Source organism: Lissotriton vulgaris, unplaced genomic scaffold, assembly GCF_964263255.1.
Source record: "Lissotriton vulgaris unplaced genomic scaffold, aLisVul1.2 SCAFFOLD_1677, whole genome shotgun sequence".
In the NCBI taxonomy this organism is placed as follows: Eukaryota; Metazoa; Chordata; class Amphibia; order Caudata; family Salamandridae; genus Lissotriton; species Lissotriton vulgaris.
In genome coordinates this window covers 182926-206811 of record NW_028244593.1, presented here as the reverse complement: position 1 = coordinate 206811, position 23886 = coordinate 182926, and the positions used below count along the sequence as shown (strand labels likewise).

The window sequence follows — 23886 nt, the reverse complement described above, 5'->3', positions numbered from 1 at the left end:
GTCCCGCCCGCCGCCGCGCCACGATTGGCTGCCCGCTGCCGCCGGGAAAGGGAAAGAAGAGAATCCGGCGAAGTCGTGGCCTCCCGCGGCCCGGGGCTCCCAGGAGTGAGGGAGGGCCCTGGGGCCGCCAGCAATGCCCGCCACCAGAGAGGAGCCGCCACAGACCCGGTGAGTGGAGGGCCCCGTGCTACAATGGGAAGAGGGGGAGGCGTCGGGGCACATTGCCGGTGCCCGCCCCCCCCCCCCCCCCCCCCCTTGGTGCATTACTGTGATTTCGAGCCCCGAGGCTCGTGGGGCAATCTCGGGTTGAGTCCCCCAGAGGGGGGGGTGATCCCACCACGCCGCAGTTGCTGCCGGAGCCTGTCGAGGCTCCCCGATCCAGGCGGCATACTTGTCTCAGTAGAGCCCCCGAGGGCTCCAACGACCCCGCAGTTATTTCAGGAGCCAGGTGGCTCCGGATGTTGCCCGAGCCCAGAGAGGCTCAACCCGCCTATCCTGATTTAGAGTCCTACGAGGGCTCCAGGCACCGCGGGCACAGTTGTTTTTCAGAGCCTGAGAGGGTCAAAGGTGCCACATTCGTGTTTAGGGTCCTGAGAGGCTCTAGGGGGCAATTTCCTGGAAGGCTCCAACGTTGGCCCCAGCATCTTCACACAGCTGCCCAGCACTTTGTGGGCAGCTGCCACGTTTAGGACCTTGACACTGGGACACAGGGCGTCCTAGCCCTAGAGAGGCCAGTTGGTCTAGGGACTGCCACAGGTGGTGGCTAATGTGATTCTGGCGCATTTATGATTTATGGGCCAATGTGATTACTGCGCAATTGTGATTGCTACACCTCTGAATGTATTGTTGATGCATCATGTGTTTTCCCTCCTTACACCGCTGAATGTATGTTATGCATCATGTGTTTTGTTCCCAGGTCTATACCCCTAAATGTATGGTGATATTTAGTTGGTTGTTCTTGCTAGTACAGGTGGTGCTAGTGAGGTCCTGGTTCCCTGCGTGACCTGTTCCTAAGGTGGTTAGGATTGCGTAGGGGGTACTTACCTGATTACCATTAGTTACTGATTGTGCGCTATTTTGTGCTACAGTGATTTTCTGTTATGTTCTAAGTGATATTCCAAGGGCTTGATACTGAGCTCGCCCCCTGACCAGAGTCCCAGGACCAGTGGACTCTAGTTGTGCCTTCTCTGACAAATTGCTGGGACTTGTCTGATCTCTCTTGGGCCCCTGGGGCCTCGCTGAAATGTGCCTCGCTCATTCCCCTCGGCAGCTCGTGCACAGCAGCCCGTCCAAGCCTCGAGCAGCGCCGCTCTACCCTGAGCCGCGCCGATTCGCTGGGTCGCCCGCATCCTGTCTTCCCCTCCTCTTCTGAGCCGCACACAATTGTCGCCCCAGAGAAACGCTTGTACCCTGCCGGCCGCCCGCTCAAGCCTCGAGCCGCACCGCTCTCCCCTGAGATGCGCCGCTTCGCTGGGCCGCCCGCTCAAGCCTACTAAGGAGGTCACCCGCATTATCCCGCAACCAGTCTGGAAGGTACTGTCCGTTAGGCTCTATGTTCTAAGTTCTAGGCCTACAAGTATTGTATTCTAAGTTCTAAAAAGTGCTGATTCCTGACAGTGGTCCAGGTGGCCCTGTCTTGTACATATCCCTTGTAAATTCTGCCCGTGCCTGTTGGCACAGTGTAAAGTGTGTGTTTTATCTAATGTGTTTTGGTGTAGAGTTGTGTGGAGTTTCCTTTGTGGTGGGCCTTGGGTGTTGTTGCTGGGGTGCGTGCGCAAATACTTAACTCATATTGCCTCCAAGTTTAGCCTTGCTGCTCGCGCCACGTTACCTAGAGGGTGAGCAGGGGTTATCTTGGCGTGTAACTCCCTTGCCCTGACTTAGGAGTGGTGGTCTCTGACTGACTTTGGCGCAAGCCCTGGCCAGCCAGGGATCCCATTTCTACCATTGTACGCAGCGGTGAGGATAAGGATTTGTGTTTGCGTTGTACCGCAGTGGCAACAGGCCACACAACAAACTCTGCATTTTAGATGACCACATTTTTTGGGGATTATTGTATGGAGTTTGCTAAAAATGTAATTTCTGTGGAAATGTGTTTCTTGTGCACTGTGAGTTAGGTGTCCCTAGCTCGGGAGGGTAGATCATCCCCCAAAGTGCAGTGTGTTTTCTGGATTCACCAGGAGGGTGGGATCCAGTGGTGGCAGCATAAATGTGTTCAGTGCATGTGTCCCCCGTCCCTGTCCTGGAGTAATGGTACCTGTGTCACGTGTGGTCAGGTTGAGAAATCAGGGGTGGTAGAAACTGCCTTACCAGTCTGGGGAGGGGTGTGTGTGGATGAATGGTGTGTGGCACTGGACTTGTGTGTGAGTTCTCTGGATGGGGAGCTTGCTGAATGCTTGTGTACTCTTGTTTTGCTCAGATACCTAAGTTCCGTGTGTTAAACTTTTCCCAAGAACGTCTGCAGACAGTGGAGCCTGCTTTTGATTTCTGTGGTCTATTTAGAGACAGATGTTTGGAGTTGGTAATGTTCTGGGAGGAGAGAGGCATAGGGGATGGAGTGATTCCAAAAGGAGTGGCTGAGGTGTCTTCCAGCCCAGTGTGGTGGAAGAGGTGCAGTGTAGCCCAGCTAGGTCTCGTGTAGGGGCTCACGTCCTGTCTCAAGAGGAGAAGGAGTGGGTGGGACTGTATGTCTCCAGGTGCCCGAAACCCAGTGTCAGGGCCTGGAATGTTTCTGAAGGGGACGTCAGGTCGGGGGCCTAGGCTGTACCAATAGGTCATTTGAGGAAGATCTCCCAGAGTGTTTGAAGAATGTAGAACGTCAGTGAACAGGATTTCATGGGTGGGCCTGAAGCTCGTGGGAGTTTCCCTTGCCCCTGTGCCATTGTGTTATTTGTTGGGGAGTGACCCTAAGGAAGGTTCTGGTCTTCCAGCCCAGTGTGGTGGAAGTGGCTCAGAGGAGCACAAGCCTGGTCTTCAAGTCTGGGTGTTTTTTTTCTTAGGAACACCAGGTGAGGGAGCCTAGCATGTCCATATGGAGCGTCCTTCTAGGGAGATCTTCCAGTGTGGAGAGAACGTGGAGCGCCTGTAAGCAGGGCTCTAGTAGTTCTGTTATCTGGCAGTACCGCTCCAGTTGGGAGGGTGCAGAAGTCCAGATGGAGGGGTGCGAGGGGGATAGGTTCCCCAGTGGAGTAACCAGTGGGTCATGGGCCAACCAGAAGGGTTGTGTCGCCAAGGAGTGACCAGGGTGATACCACTTCTGTCCTGAGTGTCAGGCAGACTTGTACACGACACATTAGTTGTGTCACCCTCAAGGAAGTCCTGGTGCTCCAGGCATCTGACCAAAGGGGTACGTCCCTCGGTTGGGGAGCCAGTAGCCGGTGTGTCCGGATCTGGACGTAAGGGCAACTGTACGTAGTGTCCTGAAGGAACTCCTGCCTGAAGAGAAGGAACTGAGTAAGCTATATGGGGGATTGACCTGCAGTGGTTGCCTTGCTGCTGAAGGAGGAGTGAATTCGAATCCCAGGTGGTAGACCAGTTAAGGGAGCTGTGACCTATCTGTCATGACCAGCCTGGTGTCCTGTAGGCACCGCACTGAGCCGCGTCTGCCTTCGGCCGCGCAGCCTATGCCGCTCGCCGTCCCCGTCTCGACGCGGTCCACGAGCCGCCGCCTGCGCCGCATCTGGCAACCCGCAAAGTGCAACGCCTCACTACACCGTTCTTGTGCTGGTCTGACCGTGGTCACTGCTGCTGAGGGAGTAAAGGTCCCGAACTGGTGGGAGAGTTGTGTTCTGGAGGGTGCTTCAGAAGTAGAGGTAGGGTGGGGCATTCTTGCCCGTGACCTCTGGTCAGTCTGAGGGTATGGACCCTAGGTTGAAGGATCAGTGGTAGTTTGGAACTACACTGAGAAAGGGAGTGGAGAATGGCTATGTAGGCCAGGGGTTACCACCCCCCTCTGTGGATTGGTAGGGACCAGTGGTATCTGGGTGGCCTAGGGCCTGGTCCTAGCCGTGGACAATTAAGGAGTACCAGTGGGGTAGCCTAGTTGGGCCTGTTTTTTTTTAAGTATGTGCTTGTCTTATGGATAAACGTGGCGTAGAACCGGAGGGTGTCCCTGCAGTGTGGGCCCACGTCCGTGTTCTATCGCCCCAAGCAGGGAAGTCCATCACAGTGGTGATTGTTCTCCCCTGCGTTTTGGCTGGAAGGGGGTTGTGTTGGACTTGGCCCTTCTGGCAGGTTCACCCCTGAACATTTTTCCTAGTGACTTCTGGTCTTTGCGCAGTTTGACACTGTGGCGCAGTGTAAAGTGCGGGTGCTCCCTGAGTGCGTGTGTGAGATTGGCCTGCTCTCCCATAGGAATGCATGGGGAATGTCTATGTCCCTGGTAGTTCCTGATGCATGAGGCGTGCATGCTCAAGTTTGGTATGTGCAAACTCGTGTGATTGAATGCTTCGCAACAATGTATGTGGCATGACTGTGTCTTGTGCGGAAGCGCCACTTCTAGGAGGTGGCATATTAGTGTAAAATATGCCTGGCGTGTGATTGGCTGGAGCTGGCTGGGATGCCAGGCTCCAGGAAGTCTGTGTGGGTCTGCCCCGGTGGTGAATGGAGAGATTAGCACGCTGATGTGAGGGAGGGGCTGCGCCTGTGTCCTGAATGAGGCTGGGTTTCCCCCACACAATGCTGTCTCCGCCCCCTGTGGTGCGACTGATGACCCTAGCCTGCCTGATGAATGAAAGGGGTGGTTGAGCCATCAACAGTGCTCACAGACCAGCTGCGACTGGTTCTGCCCCCACCCTGCACCTACAGACAAAAGAAAAGGTGTATAAAAGAGGGGCTGTGACCCCATGAAAATGTTCTTGTTTGCTGCTTGAATCTGCCAGGGGTCTGCTGCTGCTTGGGCCCGGGGGAAGGCTTGCCTCCCCTGGGCCCTGCCCAGCCCCTGGACTCCTGAAGGACTGTGGGCTTCTACAGCGCCTGGGGGCCCTGGATTCCTTCACAAAGCGCCTGCAAGCGCTTTTTCTGTACTCTAGCGCTTGGGAGTGCTCTATCTTGCCCTTAGCGCTGAAAGCGCTTTATTTTGCTTTGCAGGTGCCACCCTGCTTATGGCTGCCTTAGCGAGTGCCCACCTCGCTTCTACGTTTATTTTTCACTACGAGGGTGCCACCCCTCAGTTATGCCCAAGTGTTCACCGCCGCGGCCCGAGCGCCGCAAAACAGGAAGCCAGGCACTACGGTGCCTGACGCGGGGCGGGACTTCCGGTTTTGGAGGGAAGTCCCCGCCGCCGCGCCACGATTGGCTGCCCGCTGCCGCCGGGAAAGGGAAAGAAGAGAATCCGGCCAAGTCGTGGCCTCCCGCGGCCCGGGGCTCCCAGGAGTGAGGGAGGGCCCCGGGGCCGCCAGCAATGCCCGCCACCAGAGAGGAGCCGCCACAGACCCGGTGAGTGGAGGGCCCGTGCTACAATGGGAAGAGGGGGAGGCGTCGGGCACATTGCCGGTGCCCGCCCCCCCCTTGGTGCATTACTGTGATTTCGAGCCCCGAGGCTCGTGGGGCAATCTCGGGTTGAGTCCCCCAGAGGGGGGGGGATCCCACCACGCCGCAGTTGCTGCCGGAGCCTGTCGAGGCTCCCCGATTCAGGCGGCATACTTGTCTCAGTAGAGCCCCCGAGGGCTCCAACGACCCCGCATTTATTTCAGGAGCCAGGTGGCTCCAGATGTTGCCCGAGCCCAGAGAGGCTCAACCCGCCTATCCTGATTTAGGGTCCTACGAGGGCTCCAGGCACCGCGGGCACAGTTGTTTTTCAGAACCTGAGAGGCTCAAAGGTGCCACATTCGTGTTTAGGGTCCTGAGAGGCTCTAGGGGGCAATTAGAGTATTCAGAGCCTGGAAGGCTCCAACGTTGGCCCCAGCATCTTCACACAGCTGCCCAGCACTTTGTGGGCAGCTGCCACGTTTAGGACCTTGACACTGGGACACAGGGCGTCCTAGCCCTAGAGAGGCCAGTTGGTCTAGGGACTGCCACAGGTGGTGGCTAATGTGATTCTGGCGCATTTATGATTTATGGGCCAATGTGATTACTGCGCAATTGTGATTGCTACACCTCTGAATGTATTGTTGATGCATCATGTGTTTTCCCTCCTTACACCGCTGAATGTATGTTATGCATCATGTGTTTTGTTCCCAGGTCTATACCCCTAAATGTATGGTGATATTTAGTTGGTTGTTCTTGCTAGTACAGGTGGTGCTAGTGAGGTCCTGGTTCACTGCGGGACCTGTTCCTAAGGTGGTTAGGATTGCGTAGGGGGTACTTACCTGATTACCAGTAGTTACTGATTGTGCGCTATTTTGTGCTACAGTGATTTTCTGTTATGTTCTAAGTGATATTCCAAGGGCTTGATACTGAGCTCGCCCCCTGACCAGAGTCCCAGGACCGGTGGACTCTAGTTGTGCCTTCTCTGACAAATTGCTGGGACTTGTCTGATCTCTCTTGGGCCCCTAGGGCCTCGCTGAAATGTGCCTCGCTCATTCCCCTCAGCAGCTCGTGCACGGCAGCCCGTCTAAGCCTCGAGCAGCGCCGCTCTACCCTGAGCCGCGCCGATTCGCTGGGTCGCCCGCATCCTGTCTTCCCCTCCTCTTCTGAGCCGCACACATTGGTCGCCCCAGAGAAACGCTTGTACCCTGCCGGCCGCCCGCTCAAGCCTCGAGCCGCGCCGCTCTCCCCTGAGTTGCGCCGCTTCACTGGGCCGCCTGCTCAAGCCTACTAAGGAGGTCACCCGCATTATCCCGCAACCAGTCCGGAAGGTACTGTCCGTTAGGCTCTATGTTCTAAGTTCTAGGCCTACAAGTATTGTATTCTAAGTTCTAAAAAGTGCTGATTCCTGACAGTGGTCCAGGTGGCCCTGTCTTGTACATATCCCTTGTAAATTCTGCCCGTGCCTGTTGGCACAGTGTAAAGTGTGTGTTTTATCTAATGTGTTTTGGTGTAATACAAAGGCTATTTTTATATATAACCTTGTGTGGAGTTTCCTTTGTGGTGGGCCTTGGGTGTTGTTGCTGGGGTGCGTGCGCAAATACTTAACTCATATTGCCTCCAAGTTTAGCCTTGCTGCTCGCGCCACGTTACCTAGAGGGTGAGCAGGGGTTATCTTGGCGTGTAACTCCCTTGCCCTGACTTAGGAGTGGTGGTCTCTGACTGACTTTGGCGCAAGCCCTGGCCAGCCAGGGATCCCATTTCTAACAGTGACAAGGGTGCAAGCAAGAGAGGAGAAGGGCGCAAGACAGAGAGGAGAAGGGCGCAGGGTAGAGAGGAGAAGGGTGCAAGGCAGAGAGGAGAAGAGTGCAAGGCAGAGGGGAGAAGGGTGCAAGGTAGAGGGGAGATGGGTGCAAGGCAGAGAGGAGATGGGTGCAAGACAGAGAGGAAAAGGGAGCAAGGCAGAGGGGAGAAGGGTGCAAGGCAGAGGGGAGAAGGGTGCAAGGCAGAGGGGAGAAGGGTGCAAGGTAGAGAGGAGAAGGGTGCAAGGTAGAGGGGAGAAGGGTGCAAGGTAGAGAAGGGTGCAAGGCGGAGGGGGAGAAGGTGCAAGGCGGAGGGGAAGAAGGGTGCAAGGCAGATGGGAGATGGGTGCAAGGCAGAGGGGAGAAGGGTGCAAGGCAGAGAGGAGAAGGGTGCAAGGTAGAGAAGGGTACAAGGCTGAGGGAGACCGGTGCAAGGCAGAGGGGAGAAGGGTTTAATGGGGAGGGGAGAAGGGTGCAAGGCAGAGGGGAGAAGGGTGCAAGGCAGAGGGGAGAAGGGTGCAAGGCAGAGAGGAGAAGGGTGCAAGGCAGAGAAGAGAAGGGTGCAAGGCAGAGAGGAGAAGGGTGCAATGCAGAGGGGAGATGGGTGCAAGCTAGAGAGGAGAAGGGACCAAGGCAGAGGGGAGAGGAGTGCAAGGGGGAGGGGAGAAGGGTGCAAGCCAGAGGGGAGAAGGGTGCAAGGCAGAGAGGAGAAAGGTGCAAGGCGGGCGGGAGAACGGTGCAAGGCCGAGGCGAGAAGGGTGCAAGGTAAAGAGGAGAAGGATGCAAGGCAGAGAGGAGAAGGGTGCAAGGTGGAGGGGAGAAGGGAGCAAGGCAGAGAGGAGAAGGGAGCAAGGTAGAGGAGGGTGCAAGGCATAGGGGGAGAAGGGTGCAAGGCAGACGGGAGAAGGGTGCAAGGCAGAGGGGAGAAGGGTGCAAGGCAGAGAGGAGAAGGGCGCAAGGCAGAGAGGTGAAAGGCGCAAGGAAGAGAGTAGAAGGGTGCAATGTAGAGAAGGGTACAAGGCGGAGGGGAGAAGGGTGCAAGGCAGAGGGGAGAAGGGGGCAACGGGGAGGTGGTAAAGGGTGCAAGGCAGAGGGGAGAAGGGTGCAAGGCAGAGAGGAGAAGGGTGCAAGGCAGAGAGGAGAAGAGTGCAAGGGGGAGGGGAGAAGGGTGCAAGGCAGAGGGGAGAAGGGCGCAAGGCAGAGAGGAGAAGGGCGCAAGGCAGAGAGGAGAAGGGCGCCAGGTAGAGAAGGGTGCAAGGCGGAGGGGAGAAGGGTGCAAGGCAGAGGTGAGAAGGGTGCAACTGGAGGGGGAGAAGGGTGCAAGGCAGAGGGGAGAAGCATGCAAGGCAGAGAGGAGAAGGGTGCAAGGCAGAGGGGATAATAGTGCATGGTAGAAAAGGGTGCAAGTCGGAGGGGGAGAAGGGTGCAAGGGGGAGGTCGAGAAGGGTGCAAGGCAGAAGGAAGAGGGGTGCAAGGGGGATGGTGATGAAGTTAAAAATTTGCCGCCCGGAAACATTTCTGCGGACGCCCATGGCAACGCACACTACTTTGTGAGAGAGAGTGGGAGAGAGTAGAGAGAGAGTGGAGTGAGAGATAGAGTGGAGATAGAGTGGAGAGAGAGAGAGAGTGGAGAGAGAGTGTAGAGAGAGTGGAGAGAGACAGTGGGGAGAGAGTAGAGAGAGAGAGTAGAGAGAGAGGGTGGAGAAAGAGAGTGGAGAGAGAGACAGTGGAAAGAGAGTGGTGAGAGAGTGGAGAGAGAGAGTGGAGGGAGACAGTGGAGAGAGAGTGGAGAGAGAGTGGAGAGAGAGTAGAGAGAGAGTGGAGAGAGGGACAATGGAGAGAGAGTGGATAGAGAGTAGATAGAGAGTGGAGGGAAATAGTGGAGAGTGAGTGGAGAGAGAGTAGAGAGAGACAGTGGAGAGAGACAGTGGAGAGAGAGAGTGTAGAGAGAGTGTAGAGAGAGTGTAGAGAGAGTGGAGAGAGAGTGAGAGAGAGTGAGAGAGAGAGTAGAGAGAGTAAAGAGAGTGGAGAGACAGTGGAAAAAGATAGTGGAGAGAGACAGTGGAGAGAGAGAGTGGAGCGAGAGTAGACAGAGAGAGAGTGTAGAGAGAGTGGAGATTTACAGTGAAGAGAGAGAGAGTGGAGAGACAGTGGAGAGAGTGAGCGGGAGAGAGTGGAGAGAGAGCGGGTGGAGAGAGACAGTGGAGAGAGAGTGGAGAGAGTGGAGAGAGTGGGGAGAGTGGAGAGAGTGGAGAGATTGGAGAGAGTAGAGAGAGAGAGAAGAGAAAGAGAGTGGAGAGAGAGAGAGTGGAGAGAGAGAGAGTGGAGTGAGAGAGAGAGTGGAGAGAGAGTGGAGAGAGAGAGGAGAGAGAGTGGAGAGAGAGAGGGAGAGGGTGGAGAGAGAGTGGAGAGAGAGAGAGAGAGTGGAGAGAGAGAGAAAGAGAGAGAGAGAGAGAGAGAGAGGCAGAGGGGAGAAGGGTGCAAGGCAGAGAGGAGAAGGTCACAAGGCAGAGAGGAGAAGGGTGCAAGGTAGAGAAGGGTGCAAGGCGGAGGGGAGAAGGGTGCAAGGCAGAGGGGATAATAGTGCATGGTAGAAAAGGGTGCAAGTCGGAGGGGGAGAAGGGTGCAAGGGGGAGGTCGAGAAGGGTGCAAGGCAGAAGGAAGAGGGGTGCAAGGGGGATGGTGATGAAGTTAAAAATGTGCCGCCCGGAAACATTTCTGCGGACGCCCATGGCAACGCACACTACTTTGTGAGAGATAGTGGGAGAGAGTAGAGAGAGAGTGGAGTGAGAGATAGAGTGGAGATAGAGTGGAGAGAGAGAGAGAGTGGAGAGAGAGTGTAGAGAGAGTGGAGAGAGACAGTGGAGAGAGAGTAGAGAGAGAGAGTAGAGAGAGAGGGTGGAGAAAGAGAGTGGAGAGAGAGACAGTGGAAAGAGAGTGGTGAGAGAGTGAGAGAGAGAGTGGAGGGAGACAGTGGAGAGAGAGTGGTGAGAGAGTGAGAGAGAGAGTGGAGGGAGACAGTGGAGAGAGAGTGGAGAGAGAGTGGAGAGAGAGTAGAGAGAGAGTGGAGAGAGAGACAGTGGAGAGAGAGTGGATAGAGAGTAGATAGAGAGTGGAGGGAAATAGTGGAGAGAGAGTGGAGAGAGAGTAGAGAGAGACAGTGGAGAGAGAGAGTGGAGAGAGAGTGTAGAGAAAGTGGAGAGAGAGTGGAGAGAGAGTGAGAGAGAGTGAGAGAGAGAGTAAAGAGAGTAAAGAGAGTGGAGAGACAGTGGAAAAAGATAGTGGAGAGAGACAGTGGAGAGAGAGAGAGTGGGGAGAGAGTAGACAGAGAGAGAGTGTAGAGAGAGTGGAGATTTACAATGAAGAGAGAGAGAGTGGAGAGACAGTGGAGAGAGTGAGCGGGAGAGAGTGGAGAGAGAGAGAGCGGGTGGAGAGAGACAGTGGAGAGAGAGTGGAGAAAGAGTGGAGAGAGAGTGGAGAGAGTGGAGAGAGTGGGGAGAGTGGAGAGATTGGAGAGAGAGAGTAGAGAGAGAGAGAAGAGAAAGAGAGTGGAGAGAGAGAGTGGAGAGAGAGAGTGGAGAGAGAGAGTGGAGTGAGAGAGAGAGTGGAGAGAGAGTGGAGAGAGAGAGGAGAGAGAGTGGAGAGAGAGAGGGAGAGGGTGGAGAGAGAGTGGAGAGAGAGAAGGGAGAGAGAGAGAGAGTGGAGGGAGACAGTGGAGTGAGACAGTGGAGAGAGAGTGGAGAGAGAGAGAGAGAGAGGGTGGAGAGAGAGTAGAGAGAGAGAAAATGGAGAGACACAGTGGAGAGAGAGACAGTGGAGAGAGAGTGGAGAGAGAGACAGTGGAGATAGAGTGGACAGAGTTGAGAGAGAGAATGGAGAGAGAGAGAGAGTGGAGAGAGTGTAGAGAATGACTTACTCAGAGACTGAATACTGACTGACCGAGAGACTGACTGGCTGAGAAACTGACTGAGAGAGAAAGAGACTGACTGACTGAGAGAGAGAGAGAGACTGACTGGCTGACAGACTGACAGACTGACAGAGAGAGAGAGAGAGAGACTGACAGACTGACTGACTTAGAGAGACTGACTGACTGAGAGAGACTGAATGACAGAGAGAGAGAGACTGACTGACTGAGAGAGAGACTGTGATGGAATTGGGGTCATAGCGTGTATGAAGCTATGCAATGCCTCTTAAGATTGCTATTGTCTACTAATAAAAATGAATTATCAAAATGTGCTCTTTGTAGTTACATCTGCTTTTGAAATACTGCATTGTCGCATTGTCTAATGTTTTAAAACGGAAACGAGAAGGAGCAGTGGATGCACTTTTGTCAAAACTGAATAATGAGTGGGCCCGTTGTTGTATATCATGACAGGAGTCTGCATCAGGAAACCCACCTAAAATTGGACAAACTTCCCCAGTCTACCGATGGCAGGGACCCTGTAATGAATGAACCACCACCTATGATAGCCTGCTGGCAGACTAAGCCCAACCCATGACTCCACCATCCATAGTGTTACTTATAACGGCTGGATTGGTGACAGTGGCGTAACAATAGCCCCACATCCCCTGCAGTATGGCGGGTCGCTGGCCTGAGAGTTCTAGACTGGCACGGTCTTGGAATAACATTAAACAGTTAAAAAAAAAAAAGAAAGTTGAGACTTACACAGATGGCCATTTGGTTCAATCTGAAGATGGCTGCACTAAAGAATATAGAAACAATCATGGCAAGACTAGGCAGAATGAGAAGATTTGCTTGCCAGGAAAGGGAACAGAAAACATGCTCGGATTGGTCTGAAATAGTGTGAAAATTACATTAGAGCTGTTAAACATTTCCCCAGTCATATCACGAAGAAGAAGGTTGGGAACTCTATTGCTGAAATTTATAGTCCGGAATACCAGAATGCCACCTAGAGTGCAGTGATCTCAAAGATTTGTAACACTGTTTGCCGAACTTGCTTACACTATTTTCTGACTTATGAGTGGAAATTGGAGTCAGTTGAACAGGATTAACAAAAGTTGAAGCATTGTTAAGAGTTACTGAAAGTCACTCATGAGAGCCTAACTTATGCACTTTTGAACAGTGGTCTGGATATTACATACAAGTGTGCACATCCACTCAGTTATATCTTTTGGTGTAGAGGAAAGATTTTAGAACATTGTTTCCCAAACCCAAATTCTCAGATATCACTTAGTAAGTCAAGTATGGAAACTTAGTTGGTAGCAAAACATGCAATTTGTTTGTAAATTGTACACTTAACAGTGCTATTTATGACAGCGTAAGTTATTCCTGTTCCAAAATTCAAATTTAGTACAACATATAATATGTATAATGTAAGAACAGATAGACATTGCATTGAGAGTTATAAGCCACGCCCACTTTAGTACATCGAACACAATACATACATTTTTAATTATGTCTCCTTTTAGAGGGTTTTGCGGGAACACAAAAATATTGTGGGTTCCTCACTAACTATCCATTAACTAAATGGAGGTATTGGATAGGTGACTCTTAAGGAACTTGGCAAGAAGTGTTTGACATCCAGTGGAGGTCTAACTTAGGTTTTCTGCATGTGGTTGTCTCCTTGCTTTTTAGTGTTCCAATAGTGGTGAGGGAAAATGTGTGATGTCTCATGAGAGAAGGTAAATATCTGTGTCAGACACTATTCGATGGAGCCATGGGCAAGCATGGGCTACTAGGCCTCTGCCTGCATGTTATAGACTTCATTTACAGGTCACCAGGGGTCGCAAGGGACCAGGGTCGTAGCTGCAGCCCCTGGCTTGCCCCTTGCGACCCCTGGCACTGTCTTTGGAACCTCTGGCCTCAGAGGTGGCAAAATCGGTATCAGGTACACAAGGGGACGCTCATCCTTATGGACGTCAATTGGGGCTCGACTTTCTTTGTTTTCTGGCAACGTATTATTACACTAATAGTGAATAATATCCTTATTCACTATTAGTCTAATAAAGAATCGAATACAATTAGCGGGAATATGACCTTCCCTGGTGACTGAGGTAAGTAAAAATATATTTAAATGTATGTTAGGTGCGTACTTGCAGGTGGTAGTGTGTTTAAGTTATAGAGAGTAAACCGGTTTCCTACGCTATCTCCCCTGTCCCAAAGTTGACAGTTAAGGGGGCCTCCTTTAACTTTATTAAGTTATAGAGTGTGCATGTGTGAATGTGTTTGTATCTGTAAGCATGTATGTGTGTGAGTGAAAACAAAGGTCAAATTGTGTATGATGTCACTTCTGCAACCCCCGGCATTTTGTTGAATTGACGTTCATGCTGCATGCTGGGGTCGTCTTGGCCCTGCAGGCAGGGCCAGGTGCACCCCCTCCAGCAGTTTACCCTCAGTGGTAGTGGTGGTGAGGAATCACAGGATTTTCAGGGGCAGTGTGGAGGTGCTTCAAGCTCAGAACTCAATATTCACCCAGGAGGGCAATAACAGATTGTAAAAGATGCAACTTGGTTAAAGAAGAGTACTTAACTACAAATAGAAAACTCAATACAACCGAAGACGGGCAACAAATATAAATGTGTCACAATTCCACTGTCTGGGAAAACAACCTCACCTCGAGTGTGTGCAGAGTGGCTTCCAAAATGGAACCCACAGGCCTCTGTAACTCAGGTTCACTCATACGCACAATGCATGTACCACACTGGAAATAAACACGTACATACACAAGCATAACATATACTTGGGAGGTTAGCCCTAGGATTTGTGTTAAACCACAGCAACTGAACTTCAAATGAATGTGTCAGCGGGCGTCTACTCCAGGTCTGGTCGCATCTACTGATTCAGAAATCATGATGTTCTGCCACCACCACTCTACATGCTAAACCCATGGCAGGGATGATAGTCCACAGTCAGCTAAACAAAGGAATGCTTGGTGCATCCCCCGCCCCCAAGTCTCAGGACCTCACTCATGTCAAGGGACAGGTCTAAGCCTTTGTGCACAGACAAGATTAGTGTGAGGCTAGGGCCACAATTAAAACAAATGAGGATACCAGATATTCACAGGCAGGTAGGGTACATGTCCACCTTAATATTCAGTGTGTTTTAAAACAAGTTAAGAGTCAGGTAAAGCAAGAGCCATACCATCCCTTTCCTCTTCAAATATCAATATCAATTCACAGGCCTTTCAATACATTATTGCCGCTCAGCTTACTGCGATTACATAGTACACAGTGACCAACACGTTTTTGTTTAAGGCTCAGTCACACATTCAAACTCACTCCATGTTCAGCACAACTGGTTATGCCTGTATCAACAAAGAAAGGGCATTCAACCATATATTATGGCAGTTTTTTAGGCAACTAAGTATTTCTTCTTACAATACATTTATTGAAATTTTCTGATGGACCACTCGGCAGGTCCATTTCCTTTATTGCTCAGTTTGTATGTTGAACCCTGTGCTATTGGTAATTGCTCACATTCACACATATTTTAACTCACGGGCTACTCTCAAAAGCTTCAGTATGATGATGATTTAGGGCCCTATCCAGAAATGCTAATTGAGTCATAAACATAAGTTCATGATTGAAATTTCCTGAATTATTCCGGCAGGAACTCATAAAGGGAATTCTAAAAGGCAAAAAACAATTTATGCTTGTGGGAATGTTTTGTACTCAAGGAGTGGGAAAATGGGTATTCCAAAAGACATGGTTAGTTTGGGAAGTTTGTGAATGCCCACAAACATGGATAGTTGTTGACATTTACACACTCATCTCATTCTTTTTCCATCCTAGAACAGGAAAGATCTGTACTCCATCCATGGACATGTTTACAACCCTCTCCCCAATCTTTTGTGGGTTTAGGTCCCCAAGAGCCAAGGTGATTACAAAATGATGGCGCTAGCAGCAATTCTGAAGTAAGCTTGGGTCTAGGATTGCATAGGAGTTGCAGGAGATGATGGACAAGATCCTAAAGTGGACATGTGCATTTGAAGGTATACATACCAACAGAAAAAGCCGGACAAAGTAGAAGGGTGGAATATCTTTTTCAAAACATTTTGTGTCTTTCCCTAAACATCTAGGAAAAAAAGACCTCTTCAGCTAAGCAGGGACCTGTCATGATGGACAGATGAATATCTTCAAAGATGGAGGTAAGCATGTATAAACTGTGGCTGGGGGACACACAGCATCAGTAGTATATACAAGGCAACAGAAGATTCCGGGTGAGACACGCTGAGACCAAGATGTACATGACTGTCATGGAGGATTATTAACGTGAGTTATTATGAATTCGGTGGTCTGAAGTTTGTCTACTTTGGTTGCATGTGGAGCTTAGAGTGGAGATAGGAGATTTCCATATCTAAACTATGAAGATTGTTCTTGATGTTCTGCTCCTATCCTGAATCCTTTTCTATCAGCCCTTCTAGATTTGTGGAATATAAAGTATTTCTTTAAGATGAGTTATGATATAAAAGAGGAGTTTATAATATAAAATCTGAGTGCTTTAAATTGGAGAAAGGATTTTCCTGGTACCAAGATGGTTTTGAAACTCGGCCCTGAAAACTGAGCCCCTGGTTTACAATTTTAGCACTTCCTCAGGTGCCAAAGGTCTGATGCAGAGATAGCAGGGAAAATCAGAGCTCGGTTTTGGATTGAAGTGGAGGTCACATCTTTGGAGGAGAAACCTGAAGCAACCCCTTTGGCCTCGTCTGGCCTGGATGCAGATCTGTACCCTACACAATGAGCATGACTGTGCATATGGTGTGCCCGGGCTCTGAGTTAGAGGATTGCTTGGGCTCAGGAGCACAGGGCACACAGTAAACACAGAAGTGGCGGTGAGTGGCATATGACACTATGGGCATCACAGTTAAACTAAAGCCATGGCAAACACTTTTGCTAACGAATTTAGATACTCATGTGCAGCATCCTGTTGAACAATGCAAACTCTATCTTGTGGTCTGCAGCCATGGCCCCATGTTGTAGTGTCCATTTGGGATACTCTTTTAAACCCAGCTCTGGTCTGCCTGCCATGTACGCAGACCCCCAATCAGCGTGATTCAGCCACCACTGCTGCATTTTGGAGAGGGCTCAACAGGTCCTAAAAATGCAGGCTCTGGGATTTGAGCTTTTAAGTACAGTAAGCCCCCATGTCTGAAAGGTTGAGGAGTAAAAAGGACTTTCCATGCCCACACAACAGTTACCAAGTCCAGTCTGAGAGATCCACCAAAGGACCCTTATGAAAGAACAGCAGTGTCTGCTGGGGAAAAGATATTGCTCCACTCCATTGATGCACTGAACAGTGCAGGCATTCAGACCTTAGATAATCATGTGCTTGCGATGAGATGAACTCTCACTTCAGTACAGTTGACACCACATTAAAGTTGGTTGAAATATCACGCTCCTGGACAATGACTAGGGGCACTAATCTCAGTATAGCTGGTGCCATTTTCAATCCTTCCCGAGTCTCTCCCACCTGAGGTTAGAAAATGGAAATTAAAAGTCTTGGGATAAGCTGAGCAGGGACACAAGGTCACCCTCTTAGAATACTTCAGGAGATAGTGGGATGGTATTGGTGATGTTACAAGCTGTGGGCTGAACATTACAGGTCATTAATGCATTGATTCAGTGGAAATCAGTAGTGATGAGGGAGTACAGGCTTCGGTCCTTTCCAGACCTGAGACCAGATATCCTGTTGAGAACCAAAGAGCTGATGGCAATTGAAAAGAAGCGGGTGGATCATGGACCAAAAGCATGTTTAGGCTTCCAGTGAGGCTCAATTTACAACATCTGAGGAAGTAGTAATCATTTTCACATGTCAACTCAGCCAAAGTTTTTTTGTAGGGAGTCCACTTGACAGCTGGGTTACTCTTTACACAGGTAGCCTCAGCGTTTTATCTGGAGTGAATTACAGGGCCCAGGGGTGAGGTTGCTTGGCCTCTATAGGGATATATAGAGGGTGCTGTTGCTAAAAGGGGGCAGCAGAGTTGGGGCAGTTTCCGAAGTTCAAAGGTATTACATAGTATCTTTGCAGATTATTTTGTTTCTTTCACATCCTCTCCCCTCACAGTCTGATATTTAGCAGCTGATTTTCTCTGAAGTAAAATTAACTGCGGGGAAATCTTTATTCAGATATAGATTTAGATTAAATTTTTCTAAGTTGAGGGCAGCTTTTTCAGGATGGGTTAATACTTATTTTTGAAGTATTTACCCTATATTTTAATTCGTAACAAGAAATGATTGAAACATATAATTGGGATCGTCTCTGAGATGTCCTTGTGAGTTCGAGCAGGAATGGATGCACGCTTTGAGGATTTTAAAAAAATGATTTATTTTTATTGTATAGCTGATATTTGCAACTTTTGAAACTCCTAAAATACTTGTTTACATTTTTTTACTAACATTTTCTAATTAACTTGCAGAATTGCATGACAAGAAATTCCAACTTTTTAAAAACTATAAAAGTAGCTGAAGTTGTCAAATCCATTCATGTTTTTCCTAAATGTTTTTAAACCAATAAGATATTGTCAAAAAGAAACATTGGCACTTTGATTTTGAGGGGAGAACCACATTTTGAGTTGACGAAATCAATTTCAGCACATACTACTTAAAAGAAACTCTACTCAGCACTTGCTACAGCATTAATCATTGAACTAAAATATACTCCGTGTTTTCCTATTCCCGATTCAAGAACATTCAACAATTGTTTACAAAATATAAAGTCATCGACAGAATAATAAATATAATTTCCTAATGGACAAATGGCCCAAACACAATAGTGGTGCAAACATCAATGTGCAAACTGCACACCTCCTATTCCCATTAGCATGGGGCATGATACAATTAGTTGTTGTTCAATCTGCCCTCAATTCTGAGCTAGACAGGATGGAATACATAACCATTCACAAACTGTGCATGAGTTTAGCAATTCTGGTTATGCAAATCGACATTTGTGCATTCTGCCTCTATTATTTAGAGCAGATTCTACTTGCTGCAAAGCATGGGATATTTTTAATCCAACTCGCAATCCCATTTTGGGTGCATATGATAGTTTAATTGGAAGTAACCCCAAAGTTATAGTCACAACCTGCTTGAGCCAATCAAATGACGGAAAATAAGATGACATGATGCATTAATCAGACCTTTACCTGGCAATTTGCAGCAATCCTGAAGAAGGCTAGTGCAAGAAAGAAGTTCAATTCATTTAAGAGCGGAGGAACATTTCTGCAGCAATAATATACTGAAATCAAATCTTCAAGATCTGGAATGCAAGTGAAAAAGAAATAAACATAGTAAGTTAATGACAAACATATACAACCTTGAAAGTGGTTGCAAAATTAAAAGACGGGTCCATTCACAAAAGGATCGGATCTAGCTGTGTACATTTGAATTCTTCAGACTTATTGCAACATGAATATCAAGCTACTAAGTACATATAGGTTAGTGTAGACTACTATTCCTTATTCCACATTTACAGATGTGGAGTAAAGTATAGAAAATCTATACGTAACCATACATGCTTACCTTCATGCCTTCATGATATTTTTGTTGTCAATATCTTTTTACAATATTTTTGTAGCCTGATATGTTGGGCTAGATTTTCTGATCGTATACTGCAGAAAATTACAACAGGTAGGTGTGTACCTTTATACACGAGTAAGTGGACTAGCTGTGCATCACTATATAGAATGTATAACTGAACTTTTTGCTAATGTAAGTAAAAAAAAGGAAGTTTTGTGAAAGATGTCCATGCTGGTTATCCTCATTTTGCATTGATTGATTTTGAACAGACTATTTTCCAAGCAACCTCAGAATGTGTATTAGATAGTAAGGTACCAAATGATAAGATAGCATTTGGCCCACTTGGCTCAAGGTACAGACGAGCATGCAAAATCCCATTTAGTTTTTTCTGTGTAATAGCAATTTGTGGTGCACACTCCCCATGAACATACTAGCTGTGAGTAAAGTTTTTCCAACTTTGTATTCTAAAGAAAGATCCAAAAGAGCATGTATACAGCGAAAATGACAAGCAAAAGGTTAAATTGAGGGAGTGCATGAGTCATAAAACACACGCGCTCTTTTACTTCGATCATGACAGCGCAAAACAGGCGCGGCATGATACACACAGTTTGAATACTGAATAGACCGGTATAGCGACCATACTTCCTTAATGAAGCCCTTAACAATACACAAACACACATATTTGTCACGCATATGAGAACCATGCACATCTAACTTGAACTATGTCTTACTCTCAAGATTTTACCAGCATACACACAAACCAATGCCGCCATAACAGTGAATGACGTGTCTTTTAACCTTAGTGCCTACATCACATATATTATTATAATGGGAGTCTCAATCCCGAAACGTATTTCCTCGCATACAATCACTGTCTTAGGAATACACCGACTGGTCTGTCAATACTATAGGCCAAAAGCCTACATGAGCATCATCAACACGAGGTTTTATTGTTAAAAGAAAGAAAGTATACAATTGCACCATTCTTTCTTTTATTTCCAGACAGAGGTACAACTGACCTGACTCTACAAAAAATGGAGTGGTAAGTTAACCACCCATAGTATCGACACAATGCGCCAATACGAATCCACCGGTCCTGAAAAAAGCCTCTAGATGAAACACAAGGCTGAAACATGTTGACCACTATCAGTGCGGTAGATTGATAACTTTATCTACGCACGCACGCACCTCTGTTTTTACTTTCTCACACCACCTAATTCATTAAATTATCTACCAACAAGGTGGCGTAGGGAATTTTAAACTCACTTCACAAGGACACCTTCCCTCCCTTCACCCTACTGTCCCATCAGTTGGTCTTCCTCCGGGTGAAGGTTAGCAAATTCTCAGAATAAACCTGATGATGATTCTGTCACATTAAACAAAGGTGGAGAACCGCCCCTATCTTGTGGGCTTTTACAGAACGAAAAACATGACCCTGGTACGCAGGACAAGTGGTCCATTCTCCACCCTCTTTTGATTATATGAATCTTCATCTGGAAGCCGAATAGACCATTGCTTTTCCTTCCCTCCTTTTTAATTATACTACATCCAAAATGGGCCAGCTGATCGGGTATACATGAAAAACATTCAGATTGGACCAAGAATTACATAAAGGTACATTAAATTGCATAGAGAGGACTGGTGTCTACTTGCTGCTTTGAGCGACACATCCCTTGTTTGAATGCATAATCTTGTGAATATAGGATTCATGGCATCATACCACTGAACATGTGGTATGTAATTGAATGACCTTTCTGAAACAAGAAACATGAACTTTCTAAAGCCCAGGTGTACCCTTCAAATTAAGTAGTTTTATATTTGAAGGATCTGTCATTCTTCATCTACAGAATTATATCCAAGCTCAATATTGTGGTGGAATTGTACCTGCCTTGATACAAGAGGCTTGTTATCTTCACATTTTGAATCTGCTTCCAGATACATTCATTGTAGTGAGCAAAGCCTTACTGTTGATTTGTAGGGAAAATCATCACGGTTTCATTTACGATCTTCTTGTATTAGATGGTAATTTATTAGAGTCAATAAATGCAATTGTTAATCATCTAAAACATAACTGCTATGAATAGCAAGTAATTTCACAGAAGTAAAAAAAGTTTCACAACTTCCACCTGGTGCTCACAGATGCACTTACTATAACCATCAGCGTTTGTTTGGGGATACATAGCAGAAGGCACAGAAAAGTAAGCCAAATCTGCCAAAGGGGGCCCTATTGATGAACATTCCCAGTCAAGGACGGCCACGACACGTGCCTAAAATAGAAAGAAACAATAGGTTCACACTAGTAATGCACCACCGGATAAATGTTGTTTGTTCATCAACAGCCGTCTACGTAGATATATAGAACAGAATTACAACAATGAAAGAGAGACGTCATTCTGATGTGATAAGGAAGCAAAATTAATTAATTTAGGTTTGGTACATGTCAAATCCTCGTAGAGGCAATGTTTGTAAAGAAAAGAGGTACCCCCGACTAATATTCCTAGGTTTTTCTTAGTTTTAATTGTATATATTACACTAGTCGTAGTCTTTTGTATTAATTCTTGTTCTGGATTTCTTTCTATTTTGGTAGGGAGTTAGATATAAGTTTTAGAGGCTTCATTCCTCGAATTTGTAATTAAATGTTCACTTGGTGACGGTTTTTGGTTGATATAGATTAATTGTCACAAACCCATTCGGGTTGTTTGGTTAGGCTATTTATAATGAATGTGTAACAACTAGTAGTTTTTAACCCCTTCAGTGCTGATGACAAAGCCAGCTCGTCATGGGTGTTACCTGTGCTGTTCTTATGACGAGCTGGCTTTGTCATAAAACAATGATAATCAAAAAAGTCAGCACAGGAGGGGAAAACGCCTAGCAGCCAAGGTGTTAATGTAAGTTGGTTGTAATGATTGTTATTGACCTCATGTTGTAAAAGAGGCTATTTTATGTACATAGGACCGTTGTACAGCACTGATATAGAATTTTAGTTATTTGCACCCTGATTAGCTTCTGATTGAACTATATTCATGGCTTCCTGATGAAGACTGATAGCCGAAACTCGCGTAGGATTTACCAGAATTCAAAGCCATGTCATCACTGAATGTTGTTTTTACATTGTAAATGTGCTATTTGAATTAATGAATTCAGAAAGTTACTCTTGAAATTTAAAAACTGTGAAAATAAGTAATACAATTGAAACACAGTATTAAAATTTGTATTAGGCAACACAATTTGATAAGTGTAATTGCCAGACAATTTTTTGATTTTTTAGATTCTTTAAATATAATAAAAAGAAAATGTAAATAAAAAAAATATAGAATCAGTTGTCCACTGTGTATTAAACAGGCTGCATTTACACTGTATTTGATTATGTTGTATCGTGCTGGTTGTTTAGGTCCAGAAGTATTATTCTCATCTTCCTAAATGTATTTGTTTCACACATGATCTACTTGCCCTGGTTTAAGAATATTAGTTGGGGGTACCTCTTTTCTTTACAAACATTGTCTCCACAGCCTGACTGTACGGTGTTTTTTCTTAGTTTTAATTGTATATATTACACTAGTTGTAGTCTTTTGTATTAATTCTTGTTCTTGATTTCTTTCTATTCTGGTAGGAAGTTAAATATAAGTTTTAGAGGCTTCATTCATTGAATTTGTAATTAAATGTTCACTTGGTGATGGTTTTTGGTTGATATAGACTAATTGTCACAAACCCATTTGGGTTATTTGGTTAGGCAGTATATAATGAATGTGTAACGGCTAGTAGTTTTCAATGTAAGTTGGTTGTAATGATTGTTATTGACCTCATGTTGTGAAAGAGGGTATTTCATGTATATAGGACCGTTGTACAGCACTGATATAGAATTTTGGTTATTTGCACCCTGTTTAGGTTCTGATTGAACTATATTCATGGCTTCCTGATGAAGGCTGATAGCTGAAAAGCTCGTAGGATTTTCTCTTGAACTTTAAAAACTGTGAAAATAAGTAATACAATTGAAACATAGTATTAACATTTGTATTAGGCAACACAATTCTGATAAGTGTAATTGCCAGACAATTTTTTGATTTTTTAAAATCTTTAATTATAATAAAAAGAAAATTTAAATAAAAAAATATATAGAATCAGTTGTTGTCCACTGTTTATTAAATAGGCTGCATTTACACTGTATTTGATTATGTTGTATCATGCTGGTTGTTTAGGTCCAGAAGTATTATTCTCATCTTCCTAAATGTATTTGTTGCACACTAAATCCTCGTAGAGGTAAACTTTAAAATGAATTGTAGCTTAGCAAGTTCCATTGCATAGTGATTGATTGTGTGACAAGAAAAAATAGAATCAAGCTTCAGGAATGGAGTTTAGTTTTCTGTACTATGGGCCACATGTACCAACCAAATTTGAGTTCGCAAATGGGGCGAACGCAAAAAAGTCTTTTTACGTGTATTAAAACCCATTTTGCGATTTGATATGCTGTTACCGAATCACAAAAGGGTTTGTGATACGGTATTTGGAAGCGGCGTGTTTAGGGCTTCCCCTCCAAATAGCAAATCCTAATGATATGTATAAGTGTTTTGTGACCGTGAATGCAGTCGCAAAACATTTGCATTTTACCATCTACATCAAGTAGGTGGTAACCCATTCGCTAATGGGAAGGGATCCCCACGTACCCCGTCCCCTTTGGGAATGGTTGTAAAACATTTTAAGAGTAGGCAGTGGACCACTGCCTGCTTCTAAAAAATATAAAGAACATTTTTTATTTTTCAAATGCAACCTGTTTTCCTTTAGGAAAAATGAGCTGCATTTAAAAAAAAAAAAAGAAGTTGCTGTATTTAAAAGCAAACATGAACATGGCGGCCTGCTGACCCAGCAGGCCAACATCACCAAGAGTTTTATATACCGATTCCTAATGGGTCGCAAATTGCGATCTACCTCATTATTATTAATGAGGTACGTCGATTTGTGACCCCCTAGGAATCGTTATGTGAAACTCTTGGAGTCCAGGCATTGGGAATTGCGATTACCTAATTGCGGTTTGCAGAAAATCACAATTAGGTCATTGCAATTTCCAATTCTGATGCATGTGGCCCTATATTATTATTTTGACATATGCTGTTTTATTTGCTTGGAGATGATAGAAACCAAGGACCTC

The 23886-nt window shown here is 46.8% G+C and overlaps 1 protein-coding gene across 1 annotated transcript in view; it reads right to left on the bottom strand.

The window, feature by feature from the left end:
• Nucleotides 1–21026, bottom strand: part of LOC147667191 (acyl-CoA dehydrogenase family member 11-like) — a 156311-nt gene extending 135285 nt beyond the window's left edge. Inside the window, exons 1-2 of the mRNA XM_086948861.1 lie at nucleotides 20893–21026; nucleotides 18371–18483 (exon numbers count right to left, since the gene is read on the bottom strand). Coding sequence (XP_086804987.1) covers nucleotides 18371–18483; nucleotides 20893–20923 — 144 coding nt within the window. The 5' untranslated portion in view covers nucleotides 20924–21026. The remainder of the gene's footprint in view (nucleotides 1–18370; nucleotides 18484–20892) is intronic.
• Between the last annotated feature and the right edge of the window lie 2860 nt (nucleotides 21027–23886).